The 21,156-nt window shown below is 45.8% G+C and overlaps 1 protein-coding gene across 1 annotated transcript in view; it reads right to left on the bottom strand.

Annotated features, from left to right (window-relative positions):
- The window catches only part of LOC120667781 (probable pre-mRNA-splicing factor ATP-dependent RNA helicase DEAH4), a 71,825-nt gene extending 51,615 nt beyond the window's left edge, over window positions 1–20,210 (bottom strand). The window contains 7 exon segments of the mRNA XM_039947783.1: window positions 738–952; window positions 1,076–1,185; window positions 8,686–8,738; window positions 15,031–15,248; window positions 17,010–17,111; window positions 18,963–19,055; window positions 19,931–20,210. Coding sequence (XP_039803717.1) covers window positions 738–952; window positions 1,076–1,185; window positions 8,686–8,738; window positions 15,031–15,248; window positions 17,010–17,111; window positions 18,963–19,055; window positions 19,931–20,154 — 1,015 coding nt within the window. The 5' untranslated portion in view covers window positions 20,155–20,210.
- Between the last annotated feature and the right edge of the window lie 946 nt (window positions 20,211–21,156).

The raw sequence follows: 21,156 nt of genomic DNA, 5'->3' as shown, positions 1-21,156 counted from the left end.
TCCTCGACCTTATCGGAGTTTTGCTCCAGCCTCAACGTAGCCGGTGGCTAGTTGTGGCTGCGGGGGGACTATTTGCTCTTTGTACTCTATTTATACTCTCTTCTTGTCCAGTCTTGAACACCGCTGCGCTGGTAGTTCAGACTGCAGGGGGTGTTGGCTTTCTCGTTGTCCAGTCTTGAACACCGCTGTGTCGGTAGTTCAGACTGCGGGGGGTGTTGGTGTATATTGAGCTCATGTGTATAGAGGCCCATGTATAGGAATTATATATACCCAACCTTATAGGGTTGGAGGAATACAAACAATTATTCTCTCCATCATTATTATGGATTAACCAGAAATGTAATTTTCCCTGGAAGCTCCCTGTCCCAGTCCTTTCCGCTGCCACCAGCCCCTGCCAAGCTGAAGGCTGAAGCTGCCACCCAGGCGCCCACCTCTACCAAGGCCGACCACAGCTCGCCAGAGACAAAGTTTATTGCCCCCCCATACTGCCTACCGCAGCTACAACCTCTGAGAAACCATGTCCTCCAACCAGCCCCGTAACAATCGTTTTAAAAGTAATTTCTTCGCACGACTTCATAGTAATTAGTAATAAAAAATTTTACAATGCTTTAGAAAACAATAAAATAGAAATAAGCCATAAAACTCTGTGCAAAATAAGTAACTAGGCAATAAAGAGATGCTTTCAGGCTGGTTTAGAAGAATAATTAGAACTGTAAGAATCTGAAGTGCTATCTTACGTGATGGTGGATCTAGAAAATCAAACTTCAAGATGTTGATGTCCGGAAGATTTAACGATTTCAGATACAGAACACTTCCAGCAAGAGAAGAGCGTTGAATTTCAGGAACTGTAGCCTCAAAAAACTCCTTTTCATATATAGACATTGGATATAGCCTATAACACTTGCCGGGCCGAGTTCTTCCAGCTCGCCCTGCTCGCTGATCAGCCTGCACTCTAGTTATTCACTAAAATTATTAGTGCATGTTAGCAACTAAAACTAGGCATATATGGATGGAAGGAATATGACAGTGAACAAGATGCAAATAAAAACGAGATCACATGTGCCAAATTATTTACCTGCTAATCTGAACTACATCAAGTGAATACATTCCACTTGATGGATTATACTGGCGTTGCTTTACATAACCACAATCAATCACAAATCTAAAGAAAAGCCGGCCATGAACCTGGACTCCAGGCCCATCACGCACACACAACACATATATTTGGGCTTTTGTGTTCATGCCCCTACTTTGAAGGCCAATTATGACTTTGCTAGTGTTCAAAAAGGCAATGCTAGGCACCCACCTAGGCGCGACTATGTGCTAGGTGAGGGGGTCCAGCCTGGCCTAGGGCATAGGTGGACCCCTAGGCGGTGCTAGCTCGTCGGCGCTGGCGGAGGAGGGGTACCGCGGCACCTTGGGTGTAGGCGGGCCCTTGGCAGCGATCCGGTGTCCTACGTGCAGATCCAACAACCAGGGGATGAGGCAGAGCAGAGAGCGTCAGTGATGGCAGAGGGGGCAGGGGCTGGTGGAGGAGGAAGAGGAGGCAGGGGCGGGCTGGCTGGCGGCGAAGGAGGAGAAAGACGAGGCAGGGCGGGCGGTCGGAGAAGGAAGAGGAAGAGGAGGTGGGGGCGGGCGGAGGGAGATGAGGCAGGGGTGGGTGGGCGGACAGGCGGCGGAGGAAGACGAAGCATGTGTGACGGATGGGAGTGCGAGGAACCGAGGGAGCGGTGAGTGGATAAAGGGGAGGGTAGGAGGTGGGTTGGGCTGTTTTAATGGGCTTTTGTCCAAAGTTAGGCTCATCAGCTTCTTATTTCCCTTTTTCTTTTAGAGATACTTGTATGTATATGACAAAAGATATAAGTATATGTGTGTATGTGCTAACGCCTATAAAACGCCTTGAAACGCCTAGGCTCTAGGCGGTGGGTCACTGCCTAGAAACCGCCTAAGGCTTTTTTGAACGCAGGACTTTGCCCTTGTTTTTTCAACTCTATTAGTTTGCCCTTAACTATGCAAACTGAAGATTGATTTTGTTCTTATCCCGTTAAGAGCTTTTTGTCAATTCAGCTATAAAAAGACAAGTATGCCCTAGCGGATTTGATCCTACCTTCTCTGAGTACTTAGAGATTTTACCCCTGTTTTGACATCAAACATTTGGACAGCACTTTGACAGATTTAAAACATTTTTTTGTCAACAAAACTTGACACAATTTGCATATGTTTGAAATATGACAAAACTTCGACAAAATTTTGATAGCATTACGATACCTCTTGCATATATATTCAATGCTGTAATTATATATAGTAATTGGCAACTATCGCACAGTATGCATAACAAAGCTACTTATAATATCATTGCAAGCATGAAAATATTGTTGAACATGTCGGTGTACTGGTCCGGTCGATTCAAGCACTTTGCTGGGTGTTGTCACGTGAAGCTGCTGGGACGCTTGGCTGTCAGGTTTGTCTATCCAGCATGCAACCTGCCACCCAGGCCACATTGCCTGCTTGCACTAGCTGCTCACCGGGGAGCCATCAAGCCACACGGCTTCTGCTGCCGTCCCATGCCTACATGTGCTGCTCGCCTGGCCCGCGCCACACGCGGCCTCGATGGCGCTTCCAGCCACAACATCCTGGATGGTCTCCATGGCCTTGACAAGCACCGTCACTTGCTTCCGCTTGGCCTAGATGGCGCAGTGTCGGCGGCATCACATCCATGGACGGTGGCTGCTGCAAGTGCCTGCCACACGCTGTGAGCCTAAGGAACCAGCCTTCCTCCGCTAACCGGCGTGCGCGGAAGTTGGGTACACCACCACTGCCACTGGAATGTTGTCCTCCTTGCAATCACTTGGGAAGGGAATGACCCAACACAAGGACATGGGTGACCCGCGCACTCGCGCAAAGGCTGCAATTAATTCATTTATTGCCGCTCCATCTAACAGAGTAAAAAACAGGGGGAAATGGCGACCTTGGTTTCAAAAAGCCAGGGCAAAATCTTAAAGTTGGAAAAATGAAGGCAAAATCTCAATTAGACTTCACAACCAGGGTAAAAAACACCAATGTCCCTTTTATTATTTGGTGATTTGGTTACCAATTTTTTTGTGACATTTAAATATACTTCTATATTCCTTGGCTCCATGACCATAATCGACATACATACTGGAACTGCTGAGATATATATTACAGGGTATCCAATTACCGAGTCAAGTTGAACCAAACCTCTGTAACGGTACCTTATAACCCTCTGTAATCTGTTTACCTTACAATTGCTGAACCAAACTCTATCCTTTTTGACAAATGTAGGAATTTCTACCTTTTGTCATATTGCTGGTACCTTTTTGCTATCTTTTTTGTTGTAATTAATTAATTTGGAATTTCGCTGATATTTAATTTCGCATTGATACAGGAAGTTCTAGTTTCGTTTTCTTGTAGGATTAATTAGGGAACTTATGTTGTATTCTTCAAGTATTATATATAATGATAACTATTGGTTCTTATGCTTATTTTTTTCTTTCATTTATTAATTATGTGTTGTCTGCTCATGCTGAACTTGATTATTTGAGATTTCTGCAGGATGATATTGACAAGATGGTCTCAAAATTGGAGGAGAGAATTCAAAATCTTGAGGAAGGCTCCTGTATGGATGCTCTTGTCCTTCCTCTTCATGGTTCATTGCCACCTGAACTGCAGGCAAGTTCCTAGCCTTGCATTGGTTTGCTCCTCTCAGCAACGAAACTTTGCTATTATCTTACAGGATAAATATCATACCTTTTTTTTATTTAATAGCTTTGCAGTCCTTCATATTTGGTTTTCTCTTTCCTTCCGTTAAACATTTTTCATGCTATGCAGCATTTCTGATTTTGTACACTTCTCATACAGGTTAGGGTATTTGCTCCAGCACCTCCAAACTGTCGACGCTTCATTGTTGCAGCAAATGTTGCTGAAACTTCTCTGACTGTAGATGGTGTCGTGTAAGCAGTAAACATAATCAGTTGAGGAGCATGTGCTTTTTGTTTCCATCTCAGATTCTAGTTCTTGTATTTAAATTGGAGTTGATAAAATTGCTTGGTGCTTTCTGAAGTAGTAGAGGATAGGAAAGTAATATGCTAACAATAGAATAGTGTGGCATTGATTTCTCTGCTAATAGGAACTGAAACATTTGTTGTTTAGAAGAAAAATATCTTATTCAAAACAGCATTCATTTGTTTGTGAAGCCATAAATTTTCATACTTTATCTACATTGTTTGGTGTTATTTATAAATCAAGTAAGCTGTTGCCATCTGAGAATTTTGTCACTGTCTAAAATATGTAGTCTGAATATAAAAAAATTACCTGAATCACTTGTAAGTCCATGTAGAATTGCTTACAGCTGATGCAACAAAACTTGATAATGTGATTATATTTAACTATTTTACTGTTTATACTTAATAGCTGAATACTCCTTTTTACTATATGACATCTAAGAGACCAAGGTGGTACTAAAATCGATAGATATATTTACTGTAATTAAATCATGGCTAGACCTGTATGACATTTTGGTGTCACTGAACATCTTTTAAACCACTAATAGCAGCAGTAGAGTTGGCAGGAACTTAAATCACCAAACTGTAGATCCCCTCACTGATTGATATTTTAAAACAAGAATTTTTCATAAACATGATAGCTTTATGAAACGGAGGGTGCTTTAACTAGAAACATGATGTTAATCAGGATGCACATAGTGATACAAGAGAGTTCAGCTGTTGGCATAGTGGAGCAAGTGAGCAACTGCCCAACTGAACTATCAAACTTCACAATATCTATCATGTTTTTGAAAGCTCAAAATGACAGTATATCCATTTTTCCCTTGAAGTGTTTTGTTATGGTATGTTTGCACAAATATTTTGATATTAATATTTCTTATTTCTTTCAATGTTCTTAAGGCGTTGAGGCGAGCTGTGGTGCTCTACCCCCGCCACAACGCCTAGGCGATGCCATAGTCAGGGAAAACAAATGAGAAAAGAAAAAGAAAAGGGAGAAAAGGGCAAGGAGAAGGTAAGGCCCAGCCCACTAACAAGCCCATGACCACCTTATCTGTGTTTACCCCATCCCCCCGTAACCCTACGTCCAAAACTGCCGCCGCTTCTCCCTCGCAGCAGCGCCGCTCCTCTCTTCCTCCCTCGCAGCAGTGCCGCCGCTCCTCCCTTCCGCCCCGCATGCCTCTCCTCCCTTCCGCTGGCGCTCCCCTGCACATCGACTACAGCCGTAGCAGACCCGTGCAGCAATGAACCCCGGCGTCCCCTCCAGCTGCTCAAATGGAGCACCGCAGCCGCTCCCCTTTCAAGTCCTCGCACCTCCCCAGTTTCTTGGGGGCCAGATCTCGCCGGCGCCAGTGCCGTCAAGGATGAGGAAGGCAGAGGTCATCGCCTGCTAGTTCTGGTAACCTTCTTGCTCCTCCTTTCATCTCCCGGTCGCTCCTTCCCCTTGCTCTTCCTCTCTTCTAGCTGGGCGTCAGCGACGCCTTGGCCTTCCTGAGCGCCTTGACGCCTTGGCGTCGCCTAGGCGACGCCTTAAGAACATTGCTTATCATGCCTAGTTAATTAGGTTAGGCAGGTTATCCCTTGATTAGTTGTGATTCTATAAACCTCTCTCAAGACTATGCTATATATGCAAATGTATTGTATACCCTAATCTAACTACTAATTCCACGCAATCTCAATTGCCCTCATGGTATCAAGAGTTCAGGTCAAACCTGAATTCGCTTCCGCAACCTAGCACCACCAATCTCCGGCGGCGTTCTTCCACGGCGCGCGATCCTCCGCTGCGGCCCTCCCGCCGCCAATCTCTGGCAGCGCTCTTCCACGGCGCGCGACTACCCCACTGCGCCCCCGGCGCGCGATCCTCCGCTGCGCCCCTCCCTTCCTGATGGCTGACTCTGTTCCTCCAAGTTGCCTCTCCTGCTAGCTCGCCAAGCTCTCCAGCCAGCACTGGCAGTGTTGTTGGCTCCCATGTAGGTGTTGCTGGTTCCCCTGCACGCCTTGCTGGTTCGCCCAGCACTCCTACTGGGCCATCGGTCGTCTACACCAGCCCTCCTAGCGCTCCTGCTGCTCCCCTAGATGCTGATGAGCAGCAGGTGCATCCGGCTCGTCATCAACCTCTTCTCGACTACGTCCACGTCTACACTCGCCGAGCAGTTCATGCGCCGATCAGATCTCTCCTCAGGGAGCTGTCCAGGCTGCGCCTCGTCCGCTTCCACCGGGCGCTCTTCCTGTGCCTCCCGTGTACAACCAACACGGAATGGTCACACACGGGAAGAGTGGGTTTTGATTGCCAGCACTATACCACACGGCGCCGCTGTCACCCATCCCTCGAACCTACCGAGGTGGCCTTGCTGGTCCAAATTGGCAAGGTGCTATGCAGGAGGAGTTCGAGCCAATATTGTGACCTGCAAATGGGTTTTCAAGCACAAGTTCAAGGCAGATGGATCTCTTGAGCACTACAAGGCGCGCTGGGTGTTGCGCGGCTTCACACAGCGCCCCATCATCAAGCCAGCCACCATCCATAACGTGCTCTCTCTGGCACTCTCCCGCAGCTGGCCTGTTCATCAGCTTGATGTCAAGAACGCCTTCCTCCATGGTACTCTGTCCGAGACGGTCTACTGCACTCAGCCTTCAGGTTTCGAGGACTCCACCCATCCTAATTATGTGTGCCGGCTTAATCGATCTCTTTATGGTCTTAAGCAAGCTCCTCGTGTCTGGTATAGTCGCTTCGCCACGTATCTGTTGCCGCTTGGTTTTGTGGAGGCCAAGACCGACACATCACTTTTCGTCTACCATCGTGGCGGCGACACAGTTTACTTGTTGCTATATGTGGATGATATTGTGCTCAGCGCTTCCTCAACTGGCTTGCTTCACCGCTCTATTGATGCTCTTCAGCGGGAATTCTCCATGAAGGATCTTGGTGAGCTTCATTTTCTAGGTATGCATGTGCAGCGCTCTGGTGGTGGTTTTTTGCTGTCTCGGAGACAGTATATGTTGGAGATTCTTGATCGTGCTAGTATGGTTGATTGTAAGCCTTGCTCTACTCTGGTTGACACCAATCCAAAGCTGTCCGCTGAAGATGGTACCCTTGTTGCTGATCTGTCACACTTTCGCAGCCTTACTGGAGCTTTGCAGTATCTCACTTTCACCAGAACAGATATTGCTTATGCCGTTCAGCAAATCTGTCTTCACATGCATGACTCGCGTGAGCCACATTTTGCTACTCCAAGAGGATTCTCCGCTACATCAGGGGCACTTTGCATCTGGGCTCCTTCTATGGCCGTCTGCTCAGTCTGGTCGCCTGGTTTATTCAGATGTCGATTGGGCTGGTTGTCAGGATACTCGCAAGTCTACCTCGGCTATGCTGTGTTTTTGGGCGACAATCTCACCTCCTGGTCCTCCAAGCGTCAGAATGGTGTCTCTCGCTTGAGCGCCGAAGCTGAGTATCGAGCTATGGCCAATGCAGTCGCTAAGGCTTCTTGGCTGTGCCAATTAATGGTTGAGTTGCATGTTCCCTTGCCCACAGTGCCCTGATTTATTGTGACAACATCAGCACAGTTTATATGTCTTCAAACCCCGTTCAGCACCAACGCACCAAACATGTGGAGATAGATCTGCACTTTGTCCGGGAGCGTGTTGCTGCAAGAGACGTCCGCGTTCTACATGTTCCTACCAGTTCTCTGTACGCCGACATCTTCACAAAAGGCCTGTCTTCTTCTGTTTTCAGGGAATTCAGGTCTCAGTCTGAACGATCAGGCTGCCGACGATCAGACTGCAGGGGTGTGTGAATATATGTGATGTGTGTGCGTGATGGGCCTGGAGTCAAGGCCCATGGCCGGCTCTCTGTCGTGCCTAGTTGATTAGGTTAGGCAGGTTATCCCCAGATTGGTTGTGATTCTATAAACCTCTCTCAGGGCTGCCTATATATGTACATGTATTGTATACCCTAATCTAACTACTAATTCGACGCAGTCTCAATTGCTCTCACAAGACAATTCAGGTTTGAACTTCTGCAGATCGTTGGCCTTGCAACACTTGCTCCACATCATGACGATCCTTCCTTTGGTGGGTCAAGGTGGCTTTGACGGTCAGCTGTGATACAAGAAAGGGTCTGAACTCCGTCATAATCCTTGGTGCTTGGACCATCTAGAAACTTCGAAATGATTGTGTTCAATGGTGCTGCCCCTAGCATACCTGCAGCTCTAGCCCATGCCAGAGAGGAAGCCCATTTGTGGAGTTTAGCTGGTGCAAAGGGTCTGTCCTTGCACAGATAGTGTTGTTGTAGCTTATGCCCTGTTTAGTTCCCAAAAATTTTCCTACAGTACCCATCACATACCCATCACATCGAATCTTCGGACACATGTATGAAGCATTAAATGCAATTGAAAAAATAATTAATTACATAGTTTAACTGTAAATGACGAGATGAATCTTTTAAGCCTAATTAGTTTATTATTGGATATTAATTGCCAAATAACAAGGAAAGTGTTATGGTACCAAAACCCAAAAAATTTCATGAACTAAACATGGCCTTAGTGGGTGTTGTGGTCAGGTCTTTATTAACAAGCATAGGTGATTATGTTGTGTGTGTGTGGTCTCTGTAAGACTCCTCTTCTATTAATACAATAATATGCAGCTCTCCAACGTGTTCGAGAAAAAAACTGACATTTCCTGTCATAAATATTAAGACATCCCCTGGGGGTTCCTTGGCATGGATATGTGACAACAAACATGTTAAGTTTAGCGAAAGAAATGGGAATTTATAAAGTTTAATTTATAAACATTACATAACCCAAATATTTAACAAAACATTAACATGGAACTATAATATTCCCATGTGATAGATTTGTGATATCATAAAAAGAGATATGAAGCTAGTTCAGATTTTTTATGGTTTCCAAAATATGCTGCCAACAATTAAGTGCGACAGAAGGCTCGTAAAGCCAATGCAGGGCGCAACTTATTTCTTGGCATCTCCACACAAAAGCAAAAGCTGCGCTAAACAACATAACTGCAGCAGCTTATCAATAAGCAGAGTCTAAGAACTGAAGTTGTGTGTCACCAGCTTCTACAATAAGTGGATTCCGCACAAGCAGAAGCTGCGCCAAACAGGGCTACCTTGAGATGAGCGGGACTCAAGCCCATCATAGATGAGTAAGATTCTAGAAACAAGTTATTTGTTGGTCAACCTTTTTCACTTTGTGAAATATTGCAAAATTGATGGTACAATCACTGGCAACCATCATGTATTCATGTACCTACAGTTGTTTTCTGGTTTAAGAGATAAAGTGTAGTATCCATTCGATAAACTTGGCAGTAGTATTGTGGATGCACTAGACTTTAAATGGGGATTGCATATTCCTTTGTTCTGAGAAGATGAAAGGAGATCAAGTTAATCGAATTGTAGGAAAGCATATGGGGTTGCAAGTGTTAAGTATATGAAGGCCCATCATTATTGTAGGCCCATATGGCCCATGAGGACCCTATATATATGTCTTGTCCCTAATGGACAGATTATCTCATTTCACCCAAATCTCCAAGGTTAGTTACATGGGATCAGAGCAAGGATTAGGGTTAGGGTTAGACTAATATAATCCCTCAAGATCCAAAAAAATTTTCCCTGCCTTGGGTTCTTTTCCACCGCGGCCCGTCCGCTGCCAGTCGCGGCCTTCCGCCGCGGCCGCCCGTCCGCCGCCCGTCGCGGCCATCCGCAGCAGCCGCTCGTCCGCCGCCCGTCGCGGCCGTCCGCCGCGGCCGCCCATTGCAGCTCATCCCGGCGCCGATTTGTCGCCGTCCGCGCCGTCCCCGTCACGCGGAGCCCGTCCGCACCATCTGCGCGGCTCCCGTCAGCGCCGTCCGCGCCATCTGCGCTCGTTGTGCAGCGCCCGTCCGCGCAGTCCGCGGGCCTCCATCCGCCCGTCCGCCGCCCGTCCATGGCGGGCGTCTGCCGCGCCCGTCGCAACCTTCCTCCACCCGTCCAGGACGCGCCTGGCGCCGCCTGGCACCGTCTCCTCCGCCAGTCGTGGACGTTGCGCCCCGCCTCCATCTGCTCCGGCTGCAGCCTCTTCCTTTGTTGCTGCGAAGCTGGCTGTGGTGTTCGTCTCCTGTCTCCAACCTCCTCCGGTCGTGAGTCTGTTGTTCTGCTGCTGTACGTGTGGTCAGCTCTAGTGCTCTGTTTTGCTGGTGATTTGCGCAGTTCCTGCTCTCTGTTCCTTCTGTTGCTGAAATTGATAACAGTAGCAAGTAATCCACTATGTCGGTCAGTGCAATTGTCATCAATATCACCCTAGATGGTCAGAATTATCCAGAGTGGGCTTTTTGTGTAGAGACCGCATTGAGGGGCCATGTTTGCTCTTTCATTTGACTGATGAACCTGTTGTGCTTAAGACTGATAACACTAATGCAGCAGAAGTAAAACAATGGCAGATTAATGATGGGAAAGTTATGGCTGCTATGGTTAATAGTGTTAAGCAATCTATGATTATGAGTCTCTCTAAGTTCCAAACAGCCAAAGCAATATGGTCTTCTCTGAAACAGCATTATGTTCAGGATAGTGGTGCTCTTTTACATAGTCTTATGCAGCAAACTCTTGTTATTGAGCAGAATGATATGTCTATTGATGAGTACTTCACTGCTTTTGATCGTTTGATGGGCTCATTGACTTCCATGGTGCCTACCTGTACATCAGATTCATGTCCAGCACACAATTTTATTGCCAAGTTCCTTACATATCGTTTTGTCATGGGTGTACGAGAAGAATTTGACTCCATTCGTAAATGGTTACTCCATGATAGTTCTGATCTTACCATGGCTAAGGTGTTGTCTGATTTACTTGCTGAAGAGACTCGCCTTAAGTCTATGTCTGTTGCTCCTGTATCAGTATCTCACAGTGTGTTGGCAGCTTCTCAAAAGTACAGCACTTCTAGAGGCACCTCTTCAGAGCCATGTAAGCATTGTGGCAAGACTACTCATACGGCAGAGAATTGTTTTCCTGCGCATCCGGAGAAGTTGGCTGATTTTCGTGCACGTCGGGCTGCTCGTGGTCGCGGTACAGCACCTACTTCTAGAGGTTCAGTGTCTGCTGCTGCTGCTTCACCTGTCAGTGCTGCTCCATCATCTTGGGTACTTGATTCAGGGGCATCTTTTCATGTGACATCAAATCGGACTCAGCTTACTGATTGCACACCAGTTGCTGATGGTGCTTCTATTCAGACAGCAGATGGTACATCTTGTTACATCACTCATGAGGGTTCTCTTTGCACCTCTCACTTTTCTGTACATGATGTATCTTTTGTACCTCAGTTGTCTATGAACCTTCTTTCAGTTGGTCAAGTAGCAGATAATAATTGCTTTGTTGGATTTGATGACTCATCTTGCTTTATTCAGGATCGTCGCACCGGGACAGTGATTGGGACTGGCCATCGCCGTTGAGGTTCTCCTAGCCTCTATGTTCTCGACACCCCCTGCGCCTTCCTCCATCTTCCACTCGGTCTTCCGCTCGTGTGTCAGCCGCTGCATCATCCTCCACGTCGTCCTTTGCCAAGTGGCATCATCGTCTTGGTCATCTTTGTGGGTCTCGGTTGTCTACATTAATAAATAAAGGTTGTTTAGGGTAGACATCTGTTGAGTCTAGTTTTCATTGTAAGGGATGCAAGCTTGGAAAACAAAAGCTTCGAAAACAGATACAACTTCCATATTCCTCTAGTGTTTCTCATTCAGCTAGACCTTTTGATCTTATTCACTCAGATGTATGGGGTCCAGCGCCTTTTGCTACAAAGGGCAGTCACAAATACTATGTCATTTTTATTGATGATCATTCCTGTTATACATGGATTTATCTTATGAAACATCATTCCCAGTTGTGCTCCATATATCAGTCTTTTACTCACATGATTCATACTCAGTTTTCCACTCCTATTAAAGTCTTTCGCTCCTACTCTGGTGGGGAGTATTTATCTGATGCTTTTTGCCAGTTTTTGATACCTCAGGGTACCCTTACTCAACTCTCATGCCCTGGTGGTCATGCTCAGAATGGTGTTGCGGAACGCAAACATCGTCATCTCATAGAGACCGCTCGAACGCTTCTCATTTCCTCTTTCATTCCCACTCATTTTTGGGGAGAAGCTGTTTCTACTGTGGTATATCTCATAAATAGGCAACCTTCATCCAAATTGTCTGGAAAATGCCCAGGTGAAGTACTTTTTGGTACTCCTCCTAACTATGATCATCTTCGGGTTTTTGGATGTACGTGCTATGTTCTGTTAGCACCCCGTGAGCGAACTAAGTTGACTGCACAGTCGGTTGAGTGTGTTTTTCTAGGATATAGTCCTGAGCATAAGGGTTATCGGTGTTATGACCCTTCAGCTCGTCGCGTATGGATTTCACGTGATGTGACTTTTGTAGAGGATCATCCTTTCTTCTACAACCCCTCTACTCAACCTTCATACTCTCCTACAAAGTCCACATCATTTCTTAGTTTGCCTCATTTTCCATCCAGTGTTGATGCTACTCCACCACCACCGCCGCCACCACCACCTGTTATATCCATTCCCGATTCCATATCCACTGCCCCTATTGAGCCCCCATCAGCCCCACCCTCACTCCCACCTTCCAAACCTTCTATCACAAAAGTCTACACACGTCGTCCCAAAGCGCCTCCACCTAATCCGCTCTCCTCGGCTAGTCCTGACACTCCGGTTATTGATGATTCTAATAATATTGATGAGTCACATGTTATTTCTGATGAGATACAGATAAGGTCCACAATATAATCTCTGTGATCGTGCGACAATTGGGCCCGCCAACAAGTATGGTTTTTCACATGTGAATGCTGTTGTTCAAGAGCCATCCACTTATAAGGAAGCTTCTGGTGTTCTAGAATGGCAACTTGCTATATCTGAGGAACTTGCTACCCTTGATCGTACAGGAACTTGGGATATTGTTCCGTTACCATCACATGCAGTTCCTATTACATGCATGTGGGTATTCAAAATTAAGACCAAGTCAGATGGTTCCATTGAGCGATATAAAGCTCGTCTTGTTGCTCGGGGTTTTCAACAAACTCATGGAAGAGATTATGATGAGACTTTTGCTCCTGTTGCTCATATGACCACAGTTCGTACTTTGATTGCAGTGGCTGCTGCATCTTCTTGGACTATCTCTCAGATGGATGTCAAAAATGCATTTCTTCATGGAGATTTGCATGAGGAAGTTTATATGCAGCCACCTCCCGGTGTTGATGTTCCTTCAGGACATGTTTGTCGTCTCCGCCGTGCTCTTTATGGTCTTAAACAAGCCCCTCGTGCTTGGTTTGAGCGCTTTGTCTCCGTCATACAGGCTGCTGGTTTTGCACCAAGTGATCATGATCCTGCTTTATTTATTCATCTCTCTCCACATGGACGTACCTTACTTCTTCTCTATGTTGATGATATGTTGATTACTGGAGATGATTTGGATCATATTTCTCATGTCAAATAGCAGCTTGGTAAGGAGTTTCAGATGTCTGATTTGGGTCCCCTCAGTTACTTCTTAGGGATTGAGGTTTTGCACTATGCAAAGGGATATTATATTTCTCAATCCAAATACATTCAAGACCTCATTGCTCGTTCTGGAATCACTGACAATAGGACTGCTGCAACACCAATGGATCTTCACTTGCAGCTTCGTCCTACTGATGGTACAGTTCTTGAGGATCCATCTCGATATAGGCATATTGTGGCAGTCTTGTTTATCTCACTGTTACAAGACCTGATATTGCGCATGCAGTTAATATCTTGAGTCAGTTCGTGAGTGCTCCTACTTCTGTTCATTTTGGTCATTTGCTTCGTGTGCTGAGATACTTGAGAGGGACATCATCCCAGTGTTTGTTCTATGCTCGTGACAGTCCGCTTCAGCTCCATGCTTACTCGGACTCCACTTGGGCGAGTGATCCAACAGATCGTCGATCAGTCACAGGCTATTGTATTCTTCTTGGCTCTTCTCCTCTTACATGGAAGTCCAAGAAGCAAGCAGCCATATCTCGATCTAGTACAGAGGCAGAACTTCGAGCACTAGCAACCACCACTTCAGAGATTGTGTGGCTTCGTTGGTTATTGGCTGATTTTGGTATCTCCTGTGATGCTCCCACACCTCTCCTATGTGACAACACTGGAGCAATACAAATTGCCTCTGTTTTCAAGGCATCGCCTAGGCGACAAGGCGGTGGCAGCTCGCCTTGCTTAAGGTCTCGCCTTAGCCCGCCTAGGCGATAAGGCGGTGGTGGATCGCCTCGCCTCGCCTTACCGCTTTAAAAACATAGCAAATTGCTAATGATCCAGTCAAACATGAGTTAACAAAGCATATTGGTGTCGATGCCTCTTTTACCCGGTCACATTGTCATCAGAAAACTATTGCTCTTCAGTAGGTGTCCAAGTAGCATATTTTTTCACTAAAGCACATACTCGACAGCAACATCGGCTTCACTTGCTCAAACTCAATGCTTCATATCCTCCACTTCCACTTTGAGTTTGAAGGGGGGGTGTTAAGTATATGAAGGCCCATCATTATTGTAGGCCCATATGGCCCATGAGGACCCTATATATATGTCTTGTCCCTAATGGACAGATTATCTCATTTCACCCAAATCTCCAAGGTTAGTTACAGCAAGACCCTAGTATTTGCCATGCCACTCCACACTATTTTACTCTAGGCAGCTACAAATAGAGAGAATTTCTTCTTTGGCTCTTTCCACCCTACCAACCAATTTCATGGTAGAATAGTGTGTTCAACATAAGGGCCAATGGCAGCAACGCAGATTCCCTCTTACCACTGTAATGACCACTATTCTTCATGGTACATGTTAAAATAATTGGTGGCCTTTGTCAGAAATATTCTCTCTATTGACAATAATGAATAAGATTCTATGTGATACAACGCAGATGCAGAACATAGTTGATGACCTAACAATACTGACATGACCATCCCAAAAGCTTAAAACTGTAAAAGGTTACAATAAGACAAAACTGCTGCTTACCTATGGCTGTTCTAAGTGAAGATTCTATATAATTTGTTGGGCGCTCAGTGCTGTAAAGTTTCTCCACAGGGAATAAAGTTCCAGGAATGTTTAACACAGGGCATCCTGAGAAGAACTTTGAAACTTTTAAACCATCAAGAATCGCAGAGGTGATCAGAACTTTTAAATCTGAAGCTCTGTCCTTGATCAATCTTTTCATCAAACCTAAAAGGATATCACTGTGTATAACCAGATAAATATTAAAATGAGTTTATGCAAACACTTTCCACAAGAATGTACATATCCCCTGTAACACCAGTCCCAACTCAAAAAAGAATAGAGCAGTACTGAATGCCTATCATCTCAGAACTATAGTGGGTAAAGTACATTTGTAAGTTCAAGGGTAGCACAAAGCAGCTCCGCACAATTAATCCATCTAATGTGCGAACTATGGAAAATGAGAACCTCAGGGAACATACTCTAAGCTAGCAGCATCTTACTATTTTCTATAACATTTCTTCCATTCTCCATTCACACCACTAAGGATCCATAATGCCGAACCAGAAAAAATATTAAGGGCCTGTTTAAATAAAGGGTATTTCATTCAACATCATTCAAATTCAGTTCATTTTATACTCAATCCTAAAATTCCTAGGGAACATTTCTAATTCAAACAGCCCCCTGGTTAGCGTCACCTAGAAAAGATAGACAGTAGTGTCACCTAGAAAAAATAGACAGTAAGTGATATTAGTTTGTAGGTCGTACATGCCCTATCAATAGAGAAAGAAGGCATTGACAAAAAAAAGCTAGATGTAATCCTAATTCAAATATGTGGCAGGATGAAACACAACGGGCTAGTTAGCAACATACTCCCTCCGTCCCTAAATACCTAAATAACTGTCGCTTTCGCTTCCCGAGAAATGATTTTGATTAATTTTATATAAAAATGTATTAATGTTTATGATATATAATTAATATCATTAGATAGATATTTTAATCTAGTTTTTTAATAAATTTATTTGGAGATACAAATGTTATACATATTTTCTATAAATTGAGTTAAACTTGTGGCACGCATACCGAAAACGACAAATAAAAAGGGACGGAGGGAGTATGTGCCAAGTGCCCACTACGAACTACCTTTTCGCCGGTACAGGTTAGGACATACTCCCTCCGTCCCAAAATAAGTGTTCATTTAGAACATTTCAAACACATTAGTAGTAGTGAGAAATAACCATGTTACCCCTAATTAACTCTAGCAATTGTGATTGAAAACCGCGTTGTTTGATTGGTTCCCTAGATCCTCAATAAATGTAAATGCATTGGAACCAGAAAAGTAGCATCTACATATGCATTTGATTGGCTCCATGCCCTTCTCAATACAATTGTTTCTTGGTATTTGACATTGCTTTAATTAAATGAACTTCACTACAATCTAAAAGAACACTCTTTGTGGGACAAAATTCGAATGCTAAATAAACACTTATTTTGGGACGGAGGGAGTAAGATAGAATTAACCAACAAAACAAACACATGACAAGAACTGCTACAACACATGACAAGAACTGCTACAAACACATGACAAGAACTGCTACAACAACAAAGATAAGAAAGCACATCAAATGATCTGGTAGGCCCTAAAGTTGTTGTCTATAAGACATCTATGATAGTGTGTGGCTCACTCTACTAAAATAAGAATAAGTGGTAATGACTAGCATTTATACAAATATTTGGATTAGCCAGTTAGCCTCACTATATACAGTGGCCATATAATGAATCTTTGATGGTCCTATGTTCTTAACAATGATGATGCACAAGAAAACAAAGTGTATGGTATGCTTATGGTAATGTAATACATTCACATCTAAGACAAGAATTCATATTATAGTAGTTGACACAACTATCAAGTAAATGAATTGGAATACAATAGACATGAATATCAAAACACATGCTATCTAATTTTAAATTGGCTCAAGTAGATAAGATTCAGGTACACATACGTGTTCAAACTACGCTCATGAGCTTCATCCAGTATGATCACTGAGTATTGCTTCAATTCAGGATTTGAAAGGCTTTCACGAAGAACGCCATCTGTGAGGTATCTACAAAAGAGGTGAAGAACTTAAATCCACAATTCCAACACATAGGCATAGGGCAGATATCAAGCATAATCAGCCCAATGGGTTCAACTGTGAAATCACTCTTTATGATGAAACCTTGCAATCACTTTTAATCTGGTTACTACTAAATAAAAATTCAAGAATCAAGACTTGGCTCATTTTACTCTAGCTATGCATAGAGTTTCAACAGCACTCTGCATTACAAGCAACAAGAGTGATCAAAGGCTTATAGGAAATCACTACTACAAAATAGCTCATTTATCCCGGTTTACAACCTCTTTTAGTCCCGGTTTTTCAACCGGGACAAACCATCCGGGACAAATAGGTCTCAACCTTTTGTCCCGGCACCTTCCGAACCGGGAACAATGTAAATTTTGGCAAATAAAAAAAAACTAGCTAGCTCCCGCCTTCCGGAGCTCGGAGCGGGAGCCAGATTGATGCACAAAAATTTAATGACAATTATAATCTCAAAATCAATCACAACTACGAGTCAATCACAACTACGAGTCAATCACAACAACGAACAAATCATGCACAAATCAATTTCCTCACATATACATATTTGGGAAAAAAAAAAGAGAACAAAGCTTAGCGCTGCGCCGCCGGCCGCCGTCTCTTGGCGGAGCTGCCCCCGCCGGCCTGGACGCACTGCTCCCGCCAGCACCCGCCGAGGCCGAGCCCGCCCGCGCCGCAGGCCCCGCCTGCGCCGGTGCCTGGTGGCGGCGCACCGGCCCGCGCCCGCGCGGCGACGCACTGGCCCGCGCCAGCGGCGGCTCGCCGGCCAGGTGGAGGAGGTCGCGGGTGTTATGAGGACGAGGGGGTGCGGTCTGGCGACGGAGTCCCACCGGCTGGTCGGCGGGGAGCACTGGACGTGCCTGCTGTCCCGGCTAAGGCCGCGGCCTGCCCGAGTTGGTGCTACACCGCACTGTCCAACCGGCCGGAAGCCCGGAAATGCTCGCTCCAGGAGCGACGCCGGAGACTGCGGCCCCATCAGGTGGCCGTGCGGCTAGTTGACGAGGAGCGGGGGCGTCCTGGACTCCTGGCTCCTGGCCAAGGTTCCCTGCAAAACGAGAAGAAAAACCAGAGCTTCAAAACTGCAAGAAGAGCGAAGCAAGAAGCCAAGAAACAAGGCGGGCTCGGATCACCTGGTCCCGGGATGCCGTCTCGGCCGCACTGGCGGCAGTACCCGTGAAAGCTAAGGGAGGGAGGGAGGAAGGGGATCGATGAGGGAGCGGGCCGGAGGGAGGAAGGGGATGGATCACGGAGAGGAATGAAGCAGGCGGAGAGATCTGGGAGGGAGAAGAAGAGACTGATGAGAGAGAGGAAGTGACGGTGGAGATTAATAAATGCTGGATGCAGGTTTTGTTCCGGGTGGAGACTTTACCCGGGATAAAAAGTCACTTTTAATCCCGGGTGGAGTTATCAACCGGGACAAAAGGTCCGTATAGCTTTTTGTCCCGGTTGGAGCCACCAACCGGGACAAAAGGCTCCCATTTTGTCCCGGTTGGTGTCTCCAACCGGGACAAAAGGCCCCCGTCCCCCCGCTGGCCCGGCTAGCCGTTGGACCCGGGACAAAAGCCACCTATTGTCCCGGGCCCAAAGGCTGCCGGAACAAATGGCCAGGAACAAAGGCCTGTTTTGTAGTAGTGAATAAGTGAAAACAAGAAAAAGGAAACGGCAGTGTTACAGTTTTTAAGCAACCTTTAACTTATTTTTCCCTTCTTCCAACACTGGTTGCTCCAACACTCTATGGACCAAAAGGTTTATTACATCATGCACCTCCGTTGGTATTGAGCTTGGAATGCAATATTTCTGCATGTTTCTGAGGCTTACTTTATGCATGTTCTCTCCGAAGTTCTGTCCTCAAATCGAATTGCATAACCAACTTCATCCCCAAGTGGGACACCAAGCTCCTGAGCTACTCTTCTGCGAAATAACAAACAAAAGTGCTCTTACTCACAAAATCAGTTACATATATGTTTTGTATTTGAAGGCAGTGAGTAAAAGAACGAACAGAGAATCCCATGCTGTTAAATTGACAGCAGTGCCAAAGGGCCTCTACCTGAGATGGTTAGAGGAACCCAGCGGCACTCCTCAGGTCCTGGGTTCGACTCCCCGTGGGAGTGAATTTCAGGCTGAGGTTAAAAAAATCCCCCCGCTGGCCCTGTGTGCCAAAGCACTGGTTGTGAGCCGGCCCCAGGTCGGCCTGAGGACCCTTACATGGCCCAGGCAGGTAGTCCCCAGGGGTTACGTCTCCCAGTGTCAGGGCGGGGCCAGGGTTCGGGGATTTTCTCGGTCGGGGAAGCCGAGTCTTCTCTTAGATAATACCGGTGGGGCGGTCTTTCCCCACCCGGCCGAGTTTTTTTTTTAAATTGACAGCAGCTAGCTGAGCAAACAGGAGGAAACTGATTCAAAATTGAGAGTAGTTGATCAAATAGGAAGTACCACGACTCCACCTAATAACCCTCACATAACAGTTCCTTCTAAGCTTGTTCTGCATGACACTTTTGCTAAGAAATGAATAGGGCTATCCAAATCCAAATTAGCTGTCAGTAGCTTGCAAAAGCTTCCAATCTGACAGGCGGTCTCCTTTCTAAATGCAAAGGTTGTTCCAATTCCAATCCCAATTCAAAAATCCTTCTAATTGCAAATTTCAACTCGCAAATTGACAGCAAGACAAAGCAAAAGAAACACATAGGGTAGATATTCGCAAGATGAAATCATGGGCGTCATCTGCTATAGCTAAAAAAACATGCCCTTGCGTGCACGTGATAGAGCGAGAGAGGTATTGGTGCGGAAACCTGGAGACGGAGACGGCGGCGACGCGGCGGGGTTGGATGACGGCGATGGCACCCCGGCGAGTGTATCTGCAGCAGTGGAGGATCTGAGAGAGCTGGGTGCTCTTGCCAGAGCCCGTCTTGCCGATGACCACCACCACCGGGTTCACATCCACCGCGGCTACGATCTCGTCCTCGTGCTCCGATATCGGCAGCACCGGCGGCGGCGGCGGTGACGATGACGACATCACCGGAAGAGGCGGCCAGGCGGAGGACGGGTGGTTTAGGGTTTAGCCCTTTTTTTCTTTTTTTTCTCTTTCCCTGGCCGTCCGGGAGGCTTTTTATTTTTATATTTTTTAAAAACATTTTTTTCAAAAATATATTTTCGGTTTCATATTTTACAGTTTTGTACCCCTGCCGCCCAGCAGGGACCTACATGTAAACAAATATAAATTGTTTTTGCACGGAGGCCCCTGATGGGAGCCTGCCGCCCCCCTGCCGCCCGGTGGAGGGACGGCTGGCAGCCTGCCTCCCGGCAGGGGGGGCGGCAGGCTCCCCCCCCCCAAATATAAAAGCTAAGCCCCTTTCCTCGCACCCTCATTTCCTGCCCACGAGATCCAGAGAGGGGAGAGGGAGAGAGGAGGGGTGAGGGAGGTAATTCCACCGGCGAAGCCCTGCCGGATTTTGGATCCGAACCGCAGGTAACCAATATTTCTCAACTTTCTCATTGGAATTTTTTTGTATATTTAATTCTATGATTAGTATTTTTTATTATTGCAAGCACTTAGGGTTCGGATTAGTGGTTATAATTGAAGCCATACCATGTTTCTAGATATTGGATTAATTAAAATAAAGTCTTTGGATGGCCAGATATGTCGAGCAAGGTGGCGTTTCAAGTTCATTACGGTGACTTCTATAGAATTACTCATGATTCCTATGGAGTAAATCTATCAGCATTGGAAAGAAGACAGTACAGTCTAGATAAACCCCTAGAAAGGAGTTTTGAGTCCATACGAAAATGTCTTCACAGGAAGTTCAATGTGAACCCAAAGACTCATTTGCTTACGGTTCATACCTTGACTTCCTGGGAAACTAATGGGGATTTCTGGGAGTTGACGCCTATAAGTAGTACGGAAGAATGGCAACATTACATGCACGCAGCTCTTGAAAGTGGGTGGCCTCTCACAATGGTAATTCAGATTCACCAGAAGGCCGGTGATTTAGGTGAAGGGTCAACACACACAACATCT

The sequence above is a fragment of the Panicum virgatum genome, chromosome 3N, assembly GCF_016808335.1.
Source record: "Panicum virgatum strain AP13 chromosome 3N, P.virgatum_v5, whole genome shotgun sequence".
Classification (NCBI taxonomy): domain Eukaryota; kingdom Viridiplantae; phylum Streptophyta; class Magnoliopsida; order Poales; family Poaceae; genus Panicum; species Panicum virgatum.
Note: the sequence above shows the minus strand (reverse complement) of the source record. Positions and strands in the feature narration are given on the sequence as shown.